This window comes from Podarcis raffonei, chromosome 3, assembly GCF_027172205.1.
Source record: "Podarcis raffonei isolate rPodRaf1 chromosome 3, rPodRaf1.pri, whole genome shotgun sequence".
Classification (NCBI taxonomy): Eukaryota; Metazoa; Chordata; class Lepidosauria; order Squamata; family Lacertidae; genus Podarcis; species Podarcis raffonei.
In genome coordinates, this window is record NC_070604.1 from 72,968,184 (window position 1) to 72,988,737 (window position 20,554).

The following is a 20,554-nucleotide window of genomic DNA, read 5'->3' on the forward strand; positions in this document are numbered from 1 at the left end:
ACCAGAAAATGCGGTGGTGGGCGGGGGGGGGGGAGAGGAGCACCCCACTCAAAAACAAAACAAAAAATACCAACCCTGGGGCAGGGCTTCTGCCAAGTTGCTGCTTTTTCTGAAATCGCTTTCCATGCTGCTTGCTGATTTGGGCTGATGAGAATGTCATATTTCTATTTTTATTAGCTCCTGGTTCTTGTTGCTTTCAGACTTTGAAATCTGATAGCCATTTTCTTGCTATCTACACTATTCCCAGTTTAAATCTCCCACCCTCCCAAACTACTATCTGTTTCCAGGGGAGAAAACCATTACTCAATAATGTAGAGCACATGCTTTGAAGGCAGAAGCTGCCAGGTTCAATCCCTGATAACTCCAGGTAAAAGTATCTAGTAAGGCATGGATGGGGAACCCTTTTCAAGCTAAGAGACACATTCCCTTCTAGGCAATATTCTAAGGGCCTCGTGCCATTGGTGGATATGACCAAAAGCAAAAGTGGACAGAGCTGCTAATGAAACTTTGCCTTTGTATAGTAGGCTAGTTCCTATATGTACTCACACAGCCCTCCCTATCCTCCGTCCCGATTTGCAAGAGGCATCATCAGAGTTCAAGGACACATTCCAGTCAGGCAAAAGCACTTCTGGTGCAAAGTTGGGCCAATGAGAGGGGTATGAGCTGTAGATAGTTTTGAGGGCCAGATGGAGAGGCCTGGAGGGCCACATTCAGCCGCCCAACCTGAGGTTCTCCATTCCTGCAGCAGGAAGTGATGAGACCCTGGAGAGCTACTGTCAGTCATAATGGGTAATATTAGGCTAGATGGGCAAATACCTGACCTGGCCTAAGGCAGCTTTTTATGCTGCTGTTGTAGTTGTACATATATTTATTTATACCCCACCCTTTTCCCTGACAGGCTAACTGTGGCTTACAGATAATAACAGCTATGAACAAGCATTTTAAAAATTAAACTTAGATGGAATTTGAAATTAAAAGTGTGTGTGTGCATGCACACACGCAAAATCTATTAAAACCATACAAATAATTACAATAAAAACAGCACGGCACCAGTCCTCTCATTAAAAGCAGTCAGTTCTCAAAAGCCTCTTGGAACAAGAAAACCTTCACCTGCCAGTGGAAGGAGGAGCAAGGAGGGAGCCAGTCTGACTTCTCTAGGGAGGGAGTTCCAAAGTCTGGGTGCAGCCAATGAGAAGGCCCTTTCCCATGTTCCTACCAAGCATGCCTGTGAGGGTGGTGGGAACGAGAGAAGGCCTTCCTCAAAGATCTTAAATCATGGGCAGGTTCATATGAGGGATGCGCTCCTTCAGATAGCTTGGACCTAAACCATAAAGGGCTGTATAGGTCGTAACCAGCACTTTTAATTGTGCCCAGAAACAGGTGCAGCTGGTGCACTAGCTTTAACTGTGCAAATGTACTCCAGGCCACCCCAGAGACCTGGGCATCCATGCTCGGGGCTGAGTTGGGATTTGAACCCTAGTCTCCCAGGTCCTAGTCTGACATTCTAACCACTACACCACACTGGCTTTCATCAGTATTACCCCCTCACCCCCCCCCCCATTAGTAGTGTTTATTAGTCCTGTGTAGAAGTTCAGTGACATGATGCTATGTAAAATACTCCAGAAAGTCATGTCAGGGCATGCCCATTGAACTTATGTCTCTTCCAAAAAAATTTAAACTTTGAAAGTGTCTCCTTTTTATAAAATATGATAGAGAATCTGTCTCATTTTTTAATTCCAAGTTGTGACACTACAAAACAAGGTGAACTTCTTTCTGACAGTGCTTTGAATATTTATATCTATATTTCTTTTCTAATTTCCCTTAATTATATTATTCTGCTAGGTTTCAAGAGGGTAAGGAAGCAGAGACTTACTGGTTGATAAGAGAAGAGAGATAACATGAATACCTGTCTTCAAAAATGTGTGTTTAGAGGTTGAGCATGATCAGTGTGTTGCTTACTTGAGAAAGAACACATCCCTGTCAAGTATTGCCATCAGCTGGGTGATAGAGCAATCGGTCAAGCTGACTTCATGCACCTTACCGGAATCCAGCTTGCCAATAAAAGACTGCATAAGATCAGATTCCTATGAATAAGAGAGCTCATCAAATGTGATCATCGGGTTACAGTTTAAATATCCTGTCAGTTGATAGTGAAACAAATGAAGAAGTACTCAAGCATGGAGTAATGCCATCACTAGAAAGAGCTGCAGTCAGGACTCCCTGGAATCTGGTTGGGGATTGCTGAAATTCTTTAATTCCTTCTATACATTGGGCATGCTAAATAAGTGCACCTTTACAGCAGCAAATCACTGTTTGATGGCTGATTGTAAATAGCATATGAATTTTCTGTGACTAGTTTGGAGGACAGAATTCTTTTGCAATGAAACCCAGACTTTGAAAGAATGAAGGTATCCTGATAGAGAAAAAGGGGCATGCTACTCTTTCTAGACCGATTTGAACTTCAGAAATCTGCATGGTGTGTTTGCTCCTTAATGTGATTTAGATTATTAATTTTTCTCATTAGTTCCCAGTTGAGAATAAGTTTATGCTGGAATTATATATATTTCAGTTCTTTGATCAATTACTTGAGGACTTGAATGAGCTGACCATCATCTATCTGTAGATGCCTTGCATTTCTAAACAAAAGGATACTGAATATTAGCTGTGGATCAGAAGTCAGACATGTAGTACCTGCAAGCATTCCTGCTTGGGAATGACAATTAACCAGCTATCCCCTTTACCATGATATTCCCTTGCTTCTCCTTGCCTTTTCTCTCCCCCGCCCCCAGCACCTCCATCAGAGTTTCTGTGCCTACTTAAGCATTCTCATTCGTTCATCGCTTAGCTGTTTAGGAAGAGGTAGCCTAAGGGAGATAAAAGTATCTTTGTACTTGGACATTATTGGGGTTTCCCTAATGTTTGAATCATAGTTTGAATCATTCAGATGTCATGGCAAAAGAAGCATGCCAGAAGCTAGGGATGGAGGGAATTTGGGAGAAGTGAAAGTTCAAAACATGTTCCTGGCAATCGAATGATGTCTGAAGCAGGTCTAGGTCTTGAGTATTGAGAATTCAACTAATGCGGGCTATTATTAAAATCATGTATTTTTTAAAAACCTTATTTGTGGTTGACTTTGTAATTGGATGTTATGGGTGGAATTATCCTCCAATGTAGTTCTGTGAATCTCCCCCATGTCAGATAAAAGGAGCTTTGGCGGGGGGACAACAATGACAACAGAAATATCATGAAATATGGCAGTCTTCAGATGGGAATAAAAGTACTTCTATTTCCACAAACCTTTTCCAGTTTGTCTCTAAGGATCAGTTTTTCCACAAAGCTTGAGGAATGAAATAAAATGTGTTAAATTGCTGCGTTTGTGTATGTGTGTATAATTTTATTTCACTATAAACAAAATAAACTAAACAGTCAGTTATCTTGCATACATGACCCAACAGGGAACGTGGATAACACATTATCCAAAATAATGACTTAGAACATTGAGATACAACACTTTTGATCCAATAAAAAAAATTAAAAAAACAAAAACAACCTAAGGCACCCATGCAGCTGTAGTATGGTAGCTTTTCTAATATCTGATCGATATATTGATGAATAGTATGACAATATCTGTAATAACACAAAACTTTAAAAATTCAGGATGAGAATTTCACTTATGACTTGTACACAGCTCTACTGAAATTAGTGAGGAAAGGATGTGCCAAAGTATTTGCCAAACTTCAGCTTGTCCTAGGTAGTTTCAAGCAAATAAAAACTAATAAATACATTAAGACTCTACCTCGAATGCATGTGTCTTGATGACAGATAATCTTGCTGCATTGTGGTGGTGCCAGTTTGGTAAAGAATGTCAGCAGGCAAGAGCAAGAAGGTTACTACATGGTTGTCACTAAGGGAAGGCAATAAATGAGATCAGAGCTAAATATATTTGTGTGACATTCTAGCAGCTGGCTTAAGCCCTGCTGTTTGTTGCAGTGGTACACTGGCCTTAAAAAGGAAGAGAATGCATTGTAGCCCAGGGAGGGAAACAGTTGGTGGGCTTGTCATTCTGCTTACTGACAGTGAAGGTCAGACAGTTTGGAGAAATGAACGTAAGTGGTAAGATACCTCTATGTCCACTCCTTTACCTGTTAGGTGAAATGTCCCACTGTAAATGGATTGGTTTGCCTTCTAATCTTGCAATTTATTCAGATGATTATATATTCTTGCTTGCTGTTTTGCAGACTAAAATATAGTATTACTATAGCATGCTTTTCAATGTAGAAGAATTTGATTTCCCTTTACAAGTTGCAGTTCTTCAAATTACTGCTAGTACAGTGGTACCTCTACTTACGGACATGATCCATTCTAGGGTGCCATTCGCACCCCGAAATGTCCGTAAGTAGAGCGCCGCTTCTGCATGTGATGCAATAGAGCGCTCATGTGTGAAGCGCGCAGAATGCTTCTGCGCGCATGCACGCAGCGAAACCTGGGAGTATACACTTCCGGGGTTGCAGCGTTCGCAACCCAAAAATCCGCAACGTGAACCTAATGCAACTAGAGGTATGACTGTAACTTTTTTCATATAAAAAGCAGAGATTAGCCATTTCTTGGAAATAAGTTTAGCAAAATATGTAAGGACCTGTTTCCATATGAAAAATTGAGACTAGAACTCAAACAGAAGTATTCAAGAAGTTTGCAGATGGACTGGGGCCTACTAAATGTTTCTTCTGTTAACCGTGGTATCATTCTGGACCAGTTGCCAAGATAGAATTGAGGGAGCAACACTTTGCTGGCTTGAGTCCTGACTTGTTAGCTGGCTGGCTAAGAAGAGTGGTGTTGCATAAGCCGTGGTCCATTTTATCTGCTGTATACAATTCAACTTCTGCATGAAATAGTTTGGAGCGGCTGACAATAATTATGCTGATGACACTCAGTGCTTTACATCTACTAAAGGTGAAACTGTAGAGGTCCCCCTGACATGGTGTTGTAAGGATTTTGCTTTTATTGTATGCAGGTTGTATGCTCACATTTGCTTATGCAGAAATAGGCCTCAGAATGCTTTTCACATTTTTAGGATTATATTGTAAACAAATAATAATTTAATTATGAAAACTATAGTAACTGTGAAGATTTGTGAAATTATAGATAACCTGGAGTATTCTTCATTGCCTTGTATTCATGGAACCCTCGTGTAAAAGAAATGAAGCTGAAAGCTTATCTGAGAGTAGGCAGGGTTTTCAAACGTTGCTGAACTATTGGGAAGAAGGCTAGCTATACCAATATTGAACTTGTTGAAGTCTAAAGTTGAGCCACAAGTTTTGTATGGAAAAGATCTACAGCTTCCAGAGCAAAGGGGATTTATGTTGCATTCAGAATAGAATCTTAAAGATTGTATTAGGGATAGCTAGATATATTTTAATGTTGTACTTTGGTTCCAAAACTGGATTAACTCTATGGTCTAAGAAAATCTGTTAGCAGACTTTGTAAACTTTTAGGGTTTGTTGTAAACTTTGAGGGTGGGATTCACATAACTAATCCTGTCAGCAGAAGCCTAGCACTTCTGCTTGTGTAATGGTGCCTCCCCCTCCAGAACAGCACACAGGAGGAGGAGGGGGGATCATTCTGTCTGTTAAGTTGAAATGCTGGTGTGGACTCAATCATTAGAAGAGTGAAATTTAGAATTCCACTCATAGATATCCTGGGTATTCAGCAAAAATTCTTTAACTGGATAAATTGTATTTTAATATGCAAAGGGTAATCAACATATTTGGATACTCAATTTCTTCAGGGTAACTGTGAATCAGCTAAGACGTTTAAATATGGAATTTATATTTGCCCATACATATTTTTATAGGTCTGTAAAGGTAGTTCCTCTTTAGAATATTACTCATGTATAAATCGGGCCCCCTTTCTCACATTTATCAATACGCTACAGGAAGGTTCCAAGCCTCCAGGCTTGCAAGCAAGTTTGTGGAGAGGCTATGTGAAATAATGTGACTTATTGGCACTAATTCTGTCTCCCTTGTACCCCCTTTACATAATATGACTGATAGAATAGTCTGTAAGACACTAATACTTGTTCATTTCATGTTGTTCAACTTTGTGTTTATTGAAATTCAATAAGATACATTCATAAACTAGGTCCAGAAAATTATTTATCAAAAATTACTAAGCATAATCTGAGAAGGGAATTTACTTTATTTCAGTTGATACCATCTACTATGATAGGATTGCAGCCTTAGAAGATACAGGCTAATGTAAGGGTAAGATATTGCTAGGATTCCACTGTTAGTTTCCCCAAAAATGAATTGTATGGAATCTAACATCCTTCTGGACCGTCTAGAGGCTGGGAGTTGGGGGAACTGTTATACAGTGGTTCCGCTCCTTTCTCCTGGGCCGTGTCCAGAAAGTGGTGGTGCGGGATGAGTGTTTAGACCCCTGGGCTCTCACTTGTGGGGTTCCTCAGAGTTCCGTCCTCCCCCCCCCATGCTTTTTAACATCTACATGAAGCCACTGGGAGAGATCTTCAGGGGCTTTGGGCTGGGTGTTCATCAATATGCAGATGATACCCAGCTCTACCTCTCTTTCAAATCAGAACCAGTGAGGGCAGTAAAATTCCTGTGTGAGTGCCTGGAGGCGGTTGGAGGAGGGATGGCGGCTAACAGATTGAGGTTGAATCCTGACAAGACAGAAATACTGTTCTTGGGGGACGGGGCAGACTGGTGTTGAGGACTCCCTGGTCCTGAATGGGGTAACTGTGCCCCTGAAGGACCAGGTGTGCAGCCTGGGAGTCATTTTGGACTCACAGCTGTCCATGGAGGCACAGTTTAATTCTGTGTCCAGGGCAGCTGTTTACCAGCTCCATCTGGTATGCAGGCTGAGACCCTACTTGCCTGCAGACTGTATTGCCAGAGGGGTGCATGCTCTGGTTATCTCCCGCTTGGACTATGCAATGCGCTCTGTGTGGGACTATGCAATGCGCTCCTTTGAAGGTGACTCGGAAACTGCAATTAATCCAGAATGCGGCAGCTAGACTGGTGATTGGGAGTGGCCGCCGAGACCATATAACACTGGTTCTGACTGGAGCAAGTATGTTTCCAAGCACAATTCAGAGTGTTGGTGCTGACCTTTAAAGCCCTAAACGGCCTCAGTCCAGTATACCTGAAGGAGCGTCTCCATCTCCATTGTTCAGTCCAGACACCGAGGTCCAGCTCTGAGGGCCTTCTGGTGGTTCCCTCACTGCGAGAAGTGAAGTTACAGGGAACCAGGCAGAGGGCCTACTTGGTAGTGGTGCCTGCCCTGTGGAATGCCCCACCGTCAGATGTCAAAGCAATAAGCAATCTTTGCTTACTTTTATCTTACTTTGGCAGCCCTGTTTAGGCATGTTTTTAATGTTTAATGCTGCATTGTGTTTTTTAGTATTCGGTTGGGAGCTGCCCAGAGTGGCTGGGGAAACCAAGCCAGATGGGTGGGGAATAAATAATAAATTGTTGTTGTTGTTGTTGTTATTAGGATGATCTCTCACACTGATGCAGGATGCAAGGTGGAAATAAGATTTTAAAGTAAACGCTTAAACTTTTTTAGACCTGCTTCCCATCTTTAACACAAACTTGCAGTTACTCACTTCTTAATTTCGCAGTATGGTGATAGCAATGGGTCAGGGTGTTAGGGGAGGGGTAGTACTTCTGTTGGGGGACACATTGTGGTCCTTATGGGGAGTGCATTTTCTGTATGTGCTGCAGAGAAAAATGAGGGGCAGATGGAACTCATCAACCTGAGAAGGTAGCCCATGCAGAAGGGGGGAAACTCTGATCCTAAACCTCCGCTACCTTGCAGGATAACTTGGGGAGAAAAAAAGCCTAAGGAGTAAATTTTGTATGCCTCCTTCCAGCAACTGCTACAGCCAAACTGATGCCAAATGTACTTCTCCGTTTTCCTGTGGACCATACCAGTGAGGCCGAGAGGGTGGTCTTGTCATCTGGGCAACCCAGAACCTCCATACACACTGCCAGGCTTGCGCCCTGGGGAGGTCACTTATGTGCTGCTAATGCAGCGGTTTGACTTCACCCCCAGAGGTTTACTCCATTGTCTCTTAAAACAGATGGATGCCAGTAAAGTAATGGGTCTCAAATTATCTGTGGAAGACTAGTGTTTCTTTAAAAGAATAAGAAGAAAAAGTGATAGCTGGTCTGTCTGTCAAAAAGTAATAATATGCTTTTAAATGATTCCAGGGTTATGAGTATAATTCTGTAACAGATTTTTTAATACAGTGGTACCTTGGGTTAAGAACTTAATTTATTCTGGAGGTCTGTTCTTAACCTGAAACTGATCTTAACCTGAAGCACCAGTTTAGCTAATAGGGCCTCCTGTTGCCGCTGCATGATTTCTATTCTCATCCTGAAGCAAAGTTCTTAACCCAAGGTAATATTTCTGGGTTAGCGGAGTCTGTAACCTGAAGCGTATGTAACCCGAGGTACCACTGTATATTTAAAATTCTCTCTCTGGTTTTAGAGTAACCTTTCCCTCAGTAAGTGAAAAAACTTAACTGATTTGGCCTGTCTTTGTAGCTCAGAGACCACAGTTGGCACTAAATTTGGGGGGAAGCTGCTAACTAGTGCAAGACTTACATAATATATGTTACGAACTGTTAAAGAACACTGCTTGTCAAATGATGTTTGGTCACAATTGAAATTGGTTTCAGGCTCAGTGGTACTGTTGGGCAGGTGCTTGCCACCCAGCATCTCTTCACAACTGCCTCATCTTCCTTCCCAGCTTCATTGTTAAGTTCTCTGGGTTTGTATATTCCTTTCTTCTCTCTCCTCCATCTGTGTGGGGAGGACCAGACAATCCACGGGTAGCAGACCACAGGAGTGGGTGGACACAAGACGGAAACCTGGGGTGTACTTTGTGGTAGCAGGAGACCTACAGGCAGATGGTGGCTTTATTTAAATTGCGATTTAAAACAACAATTTAAATTGAGGATGACTTATTTGTAGCCCTCTAGATGTTGTTGGCTTCCAACCTGCATCAGCTTCATCCAGCATAACAAGAGTCAGGGATGATGTAAATCAAGGTTCAACATCTAGTCTAGAGAGCCAAAGGTTAGCAACCACTAATAGTAAAAATCAAAATTGGCAAGCAAAGGCTGATTTTAAACCATTGGTTTACATCAAGTTACCCATCGAAAGTTCTTCATTTTTCTTTAATGATGGTGCAAATAATCTTCATTTACAACTAGAATGTTATTTACACTTTGATGCTTTCAACAGAGTCCTGCATCTCTTTGCACTATATATGTGCATTTTGAATGCTTCCCCTTTTCTCTTAAAAAAGGAAGGTATTTGAAATATAGTCATATAGGGTCTTATGAAAAGCAGCCATGACAGTATGTGTTAATTGTGAGAACAAAGGAATCTGAGCAACGGACAATTTTCTCTTCTCTTCTTCTTTCCAGTGGTGTTCCATTCTGCTTCACTCTGCCTTGGCCCTGTTCCACCCTCAAAAAAGCAAAGTAGCAAACAAAATGAAATGCCCAGGACTGATAGGTTGAACCAAAGTCTGAGAGTAACTGGGCAAACTAGAGAAGATTTTCATGAGATGAAAATGACATGCCTATGTTTGGTAGGTAGAGTGTAAATAATCCTATTCGAGAAATGATCAGATTGGTTCCTAATTTACATAGAAATAGAGCACCCAACTTTTCTCTCACATGTACATGCTCAACTTTTAAGAACATTTTAAGAGGACTTGAGAATGGTCCCACTTTCTGAATTAATGTAGATGGTAACAGGTAGCAGGAATTTCTGGTTTTTTGTGGCATCTTGTCCCTTTACCATAAAGAGTTAAAACATTTCTGTTTTCCTCTTTTTATCCTGTTGTTCTTAATTATTCTAGGTTTATATTGAAAGCTACCTTGTGAATCAGTATTAAAAAGTGAGATAGAAATATTTTAAATAAAAATAGACCTTGTACAATCATAATTCCTCATGTGAGATTGAAAGCTGCTGTGGAAGATCTCCCAACCTTCTGGAGCAGGTTTGGGAGAGTTAATTGGGGCTTAGTTAGGAAGGGGTCCTTAGGAGTTATTGCGTGGGGAAGTACTATTTATTATTTTCTGAAATCCCCTCTGCATATTTCACACATAATTGGGCTACCTCATACAGATATAAGTAAATGTAAGAAGGATATTACTTTGCTCCTAAAGAATGCCACCAGTCTTTTTTTTAAAAAGCCATGCACTTTTATTTACTACTACCACTGTTCCCTTATTATTGTCATCGTCATCATGATTGACCTGGAAAACCATTCAGGCTTTTTCCATTTGATCTGTTATATTTACATTAGATAGAAAAGCTGTTCATCAGTTAAACGCTTCAACTCTTTGGTACATGGGTTATTAGAGGTGAATAATGTGGATTTAAAGGATTTAGTAATTCATTCTAAACCTCATACTACATTTTTAGTTTTTGCCTTTTAAAGCACAGAGCACCTGCTGCTATCTAGAATACTCATTTTATCAAGATCACATAGATAATCTGGTTAGTCCAGATTAAAGAAGCAGTGATAAACAGTAATCCAGTTTTTGGAATTGATTGTCAGTGATATTTCTAAAGATAGATATGATTTGATAATTCAAGAGTTGGAGGGACTTAAACAGCTTTTCAGCAGATTTCCAGGACCAATTAGAAATGAAATTGGTTTGTAAAGTAGTACTTGTAAATTATTTTAGCTTGATACTGTTGGAATACAATTTTGATTAGGTGGTCTTATTTTGATTTCACGTTGGAGAGGAGGTGTTGGCCTTGAAATGTTTCTGGATTTGTATGTAGAATATTAGAACTGTAGATTGTACCTACAAGTGTTCAGCTGCCTGGAGTGTACAATGCATTACGGCCCTGAGGCTGGAGCACTGAAAAATCTCCCATTTACCTAGCTACACATAAATTCAGAGGTGGGACAAATGCACCCAGTGAATGGAATGGGACAGTGTGATCCCACTCTCAACTCAGATGTTAATTGTGGAATTCTTATCAATTCTTATCTGCTTCTTTTCTAGCAGATTCCTCTGCAGGAGGAATAGTACCTTCCAGAAGTCTAGATAAATCATAGCCACCAAGTTATGCTTTCCAAAAACATCGATTCCTTACATTTCATAGACAAATGCACACTTTTTTTTTAGTACAGAGATAATCTGTATAGGAAAAAGTGGACACATTTGCATTGACATGAATGTGTGGATGGGATAGTCACTGATATTTAATACGAATTTGTACTAACACGAAAGTAAATTTGCCTCAATCCTGCTTTATTTAGCTTTAAGCTTCGGCACCCTTGTGAAGATTGATTTCAAACTATTTCTTCATATAGGCATGAAACAAAAGAATTTGTTGCTGCTACTACTTGCTAGACATAATGACAGGCTATACACATAATTGGAATGTTAAACTGATATTCATGCAGCCAGTGAGGTGGTTTAACTCCTGCCATTTTGAGGAACATATCATGATAACTACAGGAAGCAAATGGCAGGGCACTGTTTCTTCTGTTGTGCCCAAGCCTGTTTTATGCTAATACTTGGTAATGAGCTTAGAGAAACAAACAACAACATTACATGTAGGCAATGAAGACTTCCCACTATCATTGCTTTTAGATATTCATCAGCTGCTTTCATAAAACTATATGCCTATTTAAAACTATTTTGTTTTTGCAATTCAGTTATAGTAAAAGATTTTTATCTTCAGTACTATCTACTTTGATTTAGGCACTGTCCGATTTGTTGAAGTATTAAGTGTCTAAGTTTCGGCTATTGAAATAAGTAGAATTGACTGGATTATGCTTATTGTTAAATGTAGCAGTTGGACAGTGTTTCAGAAGAATTTGCTCTATGGTTATATGAAGTTTAATGTAACCACTGTTTTATTGTTAATAGTGAACAATTTCCCCCCACATCCTTTAATTTCTTTAGTTAGAGTGCCTTTGTGGGACAGGTGCAATGTTGAAATAGTTCACAATTATTTTTTTTAAAATCACTGGTGATGTACAGTAGATTAATTTTAATGTGAGTTAGTATCACAGTTAAGAATAGTAATGTGTTAGTGTTTCCAGTATGTAGTTTTCTGCTCTGTTTGTTTTTGAAGGTGACAACTCTTGTAACAGCTCATTGTATATAAATGATATAATCAGATCTGATTATTCACTATTTAGAAATGTTTACTAGACCTATTTAACTTTACAATTGAGAATGTACTTGTTATTTGTTGGAAGTAGCTATATAATATTCTCTAACAAATGAACATCTGCTAACTTCATAGTATATCACTGACGCTGTTCTTACATTTGTGTTTTTGTAGTTGCTAGTCTTTATTCATGGAGCATAGTGAGAAGTGACTATCGATTTTTAGCTTTTCTCATGGTTAAGATGTGTGAAGGATGTAAAAGTAGTATTGTTCTCATTTGACTGACATTTAAGAGCTGGCAGAATAAAATATAAAATTAACATATAGCTCAGATTTGTGTATTAAGCAGGAAAAGATAGCTAGCAGGTGGCTCAGCTTGTTTTAAAATCCTGTAATTTGTTTCCCAAAGCTCTGCATACAGTGATGCAAAAAGAATTGCAGCAAAAGTAATTGCACATTCAAGAGTGATCAATGATGCTTGCATTAGGTAAAATATGGGGGCTCCATAATGTTTGGCTGGCCTTAATAGGCAATCAAATCAGTCTTTTCTAGAACTACTTCCCAAAATAGTATGTCTTGTCTCTGATTAAGAATTTGGGAGAGTAGATTCACCCGGCAAGCATAGTGCTTGGTAATGGTGTTCCAAGTGTCTTAGCAGTGCAGCGTGGTTGCAGGAGCAATCTCCAAATCTGCTTGGAAGCCCAGTGCAACTGTGGGGATGATGCCCACTTCCCCTCTCCAGCTCTAGAATTGGGAAGACAACTATAGCGGGCAGGAATAGTTACACGCCCCAGAGGTCAGAGGATCCACTCTCTCCAGGGTGGAGAATCTCTGGTCTGTGGACCCATCTTTGCCCACCAGGAGGTTAAATTTGGTTGCTCTACTTCTGCCTCCTCCTCTTAGTCTTCTCCTTTAGTCCCTGCCTCATCTTGCTGCATCCTCTTCCTAATTGTCACACTAAAGTTTTCAGGACTTAGTACCACCTGTGGTCGGTCATGGAAACTACAGCATGACAACAGACCAGTGAAATATAGGGTGGAGAGATATTCTGTTCTGTGGGAAATTGAGGACAAGATTCTGTTTGTACTTAAACTACAGTCATGCTGATTGTTATCTGAATGTTTATTGCTATATTTTGAAGAAAATGGTGATTTCCCCCCTCTTTAAATTTCAGTTCAACTTCGTTGGAAGAATCCTTGGGCCCAGAGGGCTAACAGCTAAACAGCTTGAGGCTGAAACAGGATGTAAGATAATGGTCCGAGGCAAAGGGTCCATGAGAGACAAAAAGAAGGTAAGATAATTTAAAGATAATTTAAAAACTCCTAGTTTGTTTATGCTATTTATATATTCTTCATTGTTTGTACATATGATTATTTTATGCTGATTAAATAAACCTTGAGGCTTTTAGTTATATGGGAACTGTGTGTGTCTTGGTGGAGTGGACTCTAGAATTCATAACTGTGCCTACAGTATCAAGTATTCAAAGAGCTTCAAATGCATTATATCTTGATAATCCTTTCAACATCATTGTAAGTAGGCCAGTACTAATATCCCTATAGCAAATTGAGGAGTTGAGACATGGGAACTTGCTTAAGGCCGTTAATGATTTCATGGCTTGGAGTTCATACTTTTGGTGACATTGTACATATATTGTGACTGGGTGGTTGATTACAACAGCAAGAGTCCTAATGATAATAGGTTACTTGAGTAAACAGCTTAAATTATTTTCTGTGCTTCATCTTCTGCATGCTGAATGTAATGTGACTTGTGGAAAGATGCACATGACATTCCTATTTTGAAAATGGTGCAAATTACAAAGCTCCAGCTAGTTAAAATATAAAATTTGGTGATCTCAGGGGATAATGATGGCAAACTCGGAGCTAGATACTAAATTCTGAAATAGGCAATGACTTGGTTGTGGAATTCAGTGTTGTGCTACTACAACTAAAAAGTTGCTTGAAAAAGAAACTCTTGAGATGCTTGAAATAATATTAGAAACTTTTTCAACTATGGTATTTCTCTCCGTGCCCTATTGTCACAAGCTGTTATCCTTGAAAATATTTAAGCTACTAGAAAATCTCACAATTAACTATCTGTGAAACAAATCTTGCCATCCTTCACTTAATCTTAGTTCAGTCACAAACCATGTATGTCCAAGGTTTAATATCAAGGTCAGAGTGGAATCAGTGGATTACGTTGCTGTTTAAACCATGCACCAGTTGGTTCCTTTTAAAAATAAATAACACTAAACCCCTTTAGATGGATTGCAATTTAAGACTCCACACACTGCAGTACATTACATTGGAAATATAAGCAAACAAAATAAAAATATGCAGTAAATAATCAGTCCCCTTCCCTGTTTTCCTGTAAAATAGTTTCCAAAACTGCATCTCCCACTTAACTCCTTTTATTTAATTATTCTCTGCATTTCTTCCAAAATCACCTTTTAATTGCTTGACTTTAAATTAATCCTGCTAATATATTTAATTGTTTATAGTAATTTAAATAATCCTAATATCTCCCCCATTCCTGATTAAAAGTCTTTGCTTCTTGATTTCTTATTTTTCTTTAGAGACCAAGTGCCCAAACTGCAACCCAAAACCCACTTATTTATCACAGAGTGCCCAGAGCTGTTGAGCTTTTTTGGGGGGTGGGGGTTCCCCGGAGTTGTTGTTTCAGAGGGGGTTTTTTGGGAGAGACTTCTCATAAATAGCTCACCATACATGACTTGCTAGTTCTTTATTATTCTTAACCAGCCCTGTTAAGTGCAGATGGGGAATTGCCCAGCGAAGAGAAAGGAGGGCAAGAGAGCAGCCTTACTAGGGGGTGAAGTGGAGGCTTCCAGTTGCAAGGCAAAGCTGGCCTTGCACCTTTAGAAACAAGAAAGGCCTAGCAGGGTGCGCCACCAGAATGCTCTTTTCTCTAAGCGCCTTTTTTGCTGTTTTGCTGCCAGGCTAAGTTTTGGCACATGAGTGAGGCCACACCTGCGCCTTCTCTTGATCTGAGGTGGCTGCCTTGCAGCATCTCCAGCCGCGCTCACCTGCTGCCCTTGTCCCGTTGTAGGAGGCTGCTGCTGGCGGGCATCCTCGCAAGGGCGGCTGCAGGAGCATCTGCTGCTCCTGCCTGCTGCCACCGTTTGCTGTGGTCCCCGCCAGTGTAGCTGAAGGCCTGCCCCAACCAGGGATCCTGCTCTGAGCATGCTGCCCAAAGTTATGCCACACAGGCCAACTGGGCTTTTGAGTAGTCCTGCTTCCTCGCTGCTGCAGCGAGCCATGGTTCAGGCAAGGCTCCAGGCGGCGCTCTGGTGGGGCCCCAGAACCTGGGTGGGAGCCGCGTGTTTGCAGCGTCCCTAAGGGCGGGTTGTGTACCAGGCAGGTTCCCGGGCACGGCACGGCCCCGCTCTCTGGCTTGTCACCTCACAGTAAAGATGACATACAGCGGTCAGTGGCGCTTCCCAATTTGGCTCGGCAGCTGTGGCTGGGGCCGCCACGGGCGGGTGCTGGCCATACTCAGTCTACTTGGGGGCCTGAGGAGCGCTTGGCTGGTGGATGAGTGGCCGCACCAGTAGAAAACAGCCGAGGGGGTGGGGCGGGCGTCTCTTCCTCGGCCGCCACCACTGCCACCTCCACTCCAACAAGCAGCAGCGCAGATGGGCCGAGGGCTCTGCGTGCCCACTGTGGCACACGTGTCATAGGTTTGCCACCACTGGCATAGTCCATCAACTTTGCTTTCCATTCTTCCTTGGTTGGGACAGTGTCTTCTTCCCATCCCTGCACAAAAAGCATCCTGGCAGCCATGGTTGTATACATCAACAGGTTTTTTTCCTGGTCTTTCAGTGTGTCCTGTCCTATTATCCCTAAAGGAAAAGCTTTTTGTTTTGTTTCGTTTTTAGTAAAAGTTACCTTCAACTTTTTTCTCTCCAGTTCATTGTAAATAATTTCCCATAAGTTTTTTACTATCTTACAAGACCACCATATATGATAAAATGTTCCCTTTTCTCTTTACATTTCCAGCATATATCTGACTTGTACATTTTCACTAATTTACTAGGTGTTAAATACCATCTGTACATCATTTTCATATAATTTTATTTCAGGCTGTGAAATTCAAATCTGTGTTCTAGAACCTTTCCCACGCTGCCAGTCTTTTGCCCAGTGTATCATCACCGATTTCACCTGCTCGTCTTTTGTTTACTATTCCAAAAGACATTTATACATCTTAGTCAATGTGGAGTTTGGAACTGACAGGGTCAGAACTCCGAGGTGTCCTGTGTCTGGGAAGGAAAGGAGGGGGAGTAAAAGGAGGAGCCTGTCGCAGAACAGTGACGCACAGCAGGCGTCTCTCTGTTTCCAGACTCACTTTCACTTTTCGCTGAGCAGCAGCTGAGCAGCAGAAGCTGCGTGTGTGCTCTTGGAGCACGGCTGAGAATGTCGGAAGTTTCGGACGGATTTATTGCCTTGTAAATAAACGCTTTAGAGATAAGAACCGAACTGTCTCTGGACTTGATTTATCCCTCATCTCACACGGACGGGACCGCTGCTACTCTGCTCCCTGCCAGGTCAGCTTCTGAACAGAGCTGCGCAAAGGGAAGCGTGACTGGACGCAGGGTTTGATTTATGCAAAGGTTATGGACGTATCGCGTTTCCTGACAAGTGTGAGAAGGGAGAAGGCTGCCAGCGACGTGTTGCTGTAATCTCCTGCCAGGAAAGGGCAGAAGGGAGGTGCCGGAGAGCGGAGCCAAGAGCCAGAAGGAACGGCTGCTTCGGAGGTCCGGCTTGCTGGCAAACTTGTGAGTACGCTGAAGCCCCGGGGGGGGGAAGATGGCTGCCGCACAGCAGGGCCATGAGAGCTTCAATATCCCCTTCGAAAGACTGAATGGGGCCAATTGGGAGGACTGGAGCAAGCGCATGTTTTATTGGCTGGAGGGGAAGCAGCTATGGGAATGCACGCAGGCCGATCCAGCCCCGGCCCCGCCCAATGCAACTCCCGCAGAGGAGGAGAGGGCCTCAGCGGCGGCAAAGAAAGACAAGAAAGCAATGTCCCATGTGGTGATGGCGATCGAAGCATCACAGCTCCCTCATATTGATGGCTTACGTACCTGCCATCAGATTTGGTCCGCTCTGACTAGAGTACATCAGAGGACCACTGCTGGGGCAAAGATCCATGTGATACGCTCTCTGTTTGAGAAGAGGCTGTCCCCAGGGGAATCGATAAGGGATCACATTGCTCAGGTGCTGACTATTTTCAGTAAGCTGCGTCAGCTCAATGTGCCCTTCCCAGATGAACTTAAGGCTTACACGCTTTTAAGCTCTTTGGACAGAAGTTATGAGAACTTGGTTCTCACGATGGAAACGATGCCGCCTCAGGATCTTACGATCGAATATATTAGCGGACGCTTGATTGACGAAGAATCGAAGAGGCAGAGGGCTGGGAAAGAGCCCGCAGGCTGCACCCCAAGAAGGAGTGGGGGGGCAGCAGCCAGGAGTGGCGAGGACTGTGTAAGAGCCTTTGTTTCCAAGAGCTGCTATCGGTGTGGTAGCAACACACATCTGGTCCGCAATTGTCCGCTAGAGGCGCAGGGTGGCGGCAAGGAGACTGGCCGGCGTGGAATGTCAACAAAGCAGGTTCCCAGGGCCGGTTCCCAGCATCGACGTGGGAAAGCAGCAGGCCAGGAGAAAAACAAAGACAAGGCGTCTTATCACCTCACAGCTGCGATGGCGTCTCTGAGAAAAGGCAAGAGCCTTAGCCGGGGAGAGGCTGTGGCCATGGCAACCGATGGGAATGCTAGCAACGCCATGGCATCTGTGGAAAACAACCAGAGACACTCTTTATCTCTCGTGATCGATTCCGGAGCCACTCATTGTCTTGTGACCTCTAGAGGGCTTCTGAGGAACTGCAAGACAGTTAAAACTGGACGCTATGTTACTTTAGCAGATGGGTCTCAAAGACCATTGACTGAAACTGGTCTTCTTTATTGCTCTTTCATAGATCATTGGGTAGAAGCTTTTGTGGTACCAGAGCTTGCCCACTCTCTTTTAAGTGTGCCAGCCCTTATGACTGCTGGGTTTGATGTTTTGTTTTCTAACAATGTGTGTTCCTTTTACAGGAATGGGAAGAAGATCCACAGTGTCCAGAGAAGAGGCACGCTCTTTCTGGTCGAGATGCCCATTGAAGATGGGGCTGGTGGGAAAATGGGGCTAGTGGAAAATGGGGCTAGTGGAGAGTCCATTGACGATGCCCAAGGGCAGTGTGCCAATATCCCACCACACCATGATTGTTTACACTTATGGCATCGCAGGTTTGGACACGCAGGGTGGTCATATGTGAAGAAGGCCACAGACAACACCATTGGGTGCAGGTTCAAAGCATGTGACAAATACCTAGATTGTCAAGCCTGTAAGCAATCAAAGGTCGTAACATGCTCATATCCCAGGTCTGAGAGGAAAACCAGTAAACCCTTTGAACTTGTCCATGCAGACTTGTCGGGACCCATGCCGACACCTTCGTTAGCTGGATCTAAGTGGGTTCTGGTTCTGGTTGATGATTTTACAAAACATGCGTGGCTATTTGCGCTGCAACAGAAGTCAGAGGCAGCTGCACTGATCAGGGATTGGATCACAGCAGTAGAGCTACGTTTCTCTACTAAAGTAGTTTCCTTTCAGTCCGATAGGGGGGGGGGGAGTTTACAGGTTCTGCGCTGCAATCGTTCTTCAGGCAGAAGGGTATCAGTCATCGACTGACGGCCCCCCACTCTCCGCAACAGAATGGGGTTGCAGAGAGGAAGTTTCGCACGCTACAGGAGTCAGCGAATGCTATGTTGGCAGACTCGGGTCTGCCACGGCGCTTTTGGGCCGAGAGTTTTAAGACAGCTTGCTTCCTGCAGAATAGAGTGTTCAATTCCAGTGTAGGAGACACACCGTATTTTCTGCTTCATCGGAAAAAGCCCAAAGTACATTTTCTGCGCACTTTTGGGTCTACAGCTTGGGTTCTGATTCCAAAGGCCATGCGCAGAAAAGGTGAGCCAAGATCCAGGAAGATGATCTTTGTAGGCTATGAGCCGGGTTCAAAGGCGTGGCGCTTCGCATACCCTACTGGCAACCAGTCCAGGCTGCTTATTAGCGGCAGTGCTGAGTTTTGCGAACAGAGTGGGTGGAAGCGGCTTCACGGAAATCCGGATATTCTGGTAGACTCAGATGAGGAAGAGGAGGGTGAGGCTGAACCTGTTGCTGAGGTGCACAGTCCACAGCCACAGAGTCCAGAGCCGGGATCTCCAAGGGAGAGGCTTCGTGTCTCTCCAAAAGGGAGTCCCAGGACCCCTCCACAGGTCTCTGTCAAGTCTGAGCCAAGGAGTGAACCATCCTCGCCAGCAGGACCAGCTGTTCGCCCTAAACGGCGCAGCAGGTCAGAGGGGGAGGATTCTGACATAGAGGATAGGAGGGTTGATCCAGCGAGGTTAGTGGCGCATGGATTCACACAGGGACGCGGAGTCCACTTTACAGAGGTCTATTCGCCGACCTCAAGGGCGGAGACTTTGAGAATGCTTTTGGCAGTAGCAGCACAGAGAGGTTGGAAGGTGAACCACTTTGATGTAGATGTCGCCTACCTGAACTCAGATCTCCAGGAGGAGTTGTACATGCGTCCTCCTCCAGGGTTCGAAGTCAGTGAGCCAGGCGTTGTGTGGCGGTTGCACAAATCCATCTATGGGTTACGCCAATCTGCCAGGACTTGGAATATGTGCCTACATGAAGCCTTAGAAACGCTAGGTTTTAAGAGATCTCTTGCAGACAGTTGTCTTTACATTAGAGATTCAGGCTTGCAACAGCAAGTGGCACAGGTGTTTGTTGATGACATCTTGTTGATGGCAAGGACGAGTGAACAGGTGGAGAAGTTTGCTAAGGAGCTTGGTAAGCGGTTCAAGCTGAAGCAACTTGGAGATGTCAAGTCCTATCTAGGCGTAGAAATCGCAAGAGCAAGTGATGGAAGCTTTTTGCTTCGCCAGAAAGGTAAGATTGAGCAGTTGCTTGAGAAGTTCAGGATGTCTGATTGTGCAGGTGCCAGATCACCCATGGAGGCTGGGTACGTGAAGGAGTGTCAGCAAGTAGAACGCGTGGTGTTCGAAAACACTGAACTCTTTCAGTCAGCTCTGGGTAGTCTGTTGTATCTGTCACAGTGGAGCAGACCAGACATAGCGTTTGCTGTCAATCTGCTCAGTAGAGAAGCTTCAAGTCCTAGTGTGCAGGCCTGGAATGGTGTTAAGCGGGTGCTACGTTACCTGCAAGATACCAAAGACTTTTGCCTCAAGATGTCAGCTGAGGGCGATGTTAAGCTGACCGCCTGGGTGGATTCGGATTGGGCTAACCTTGAGGACCGCAAATCAGTGT

General features: G+C 43.1%; 1 protein-coding gene across 10 annotated transcripts in view; it reads left to right on the top strand.

Moving 5' to 3' along the window:
- QKI (QKI, KH domain containing RNA binding) overlaps positions 1-20,554 on the top strand; it is a 107,248-nt gene that overhangs the window by 32,932 nt on the left and 53,762 nt on the right. For all 10 annotated transcript variants that reach the window (XM_053382353.1, XM_053382352.1, XM_053382354.1 and 7 more), the window contains exon 3: positions 13,348-13,464. In XM_053382353.1, the coding sequence (XP_053238328.1) occupies positions 13,348-13,464 (117 nt within the window). The remainder of the gene's footprint in view (positions 1-13,347; positions 13,465-20,554) is intronic.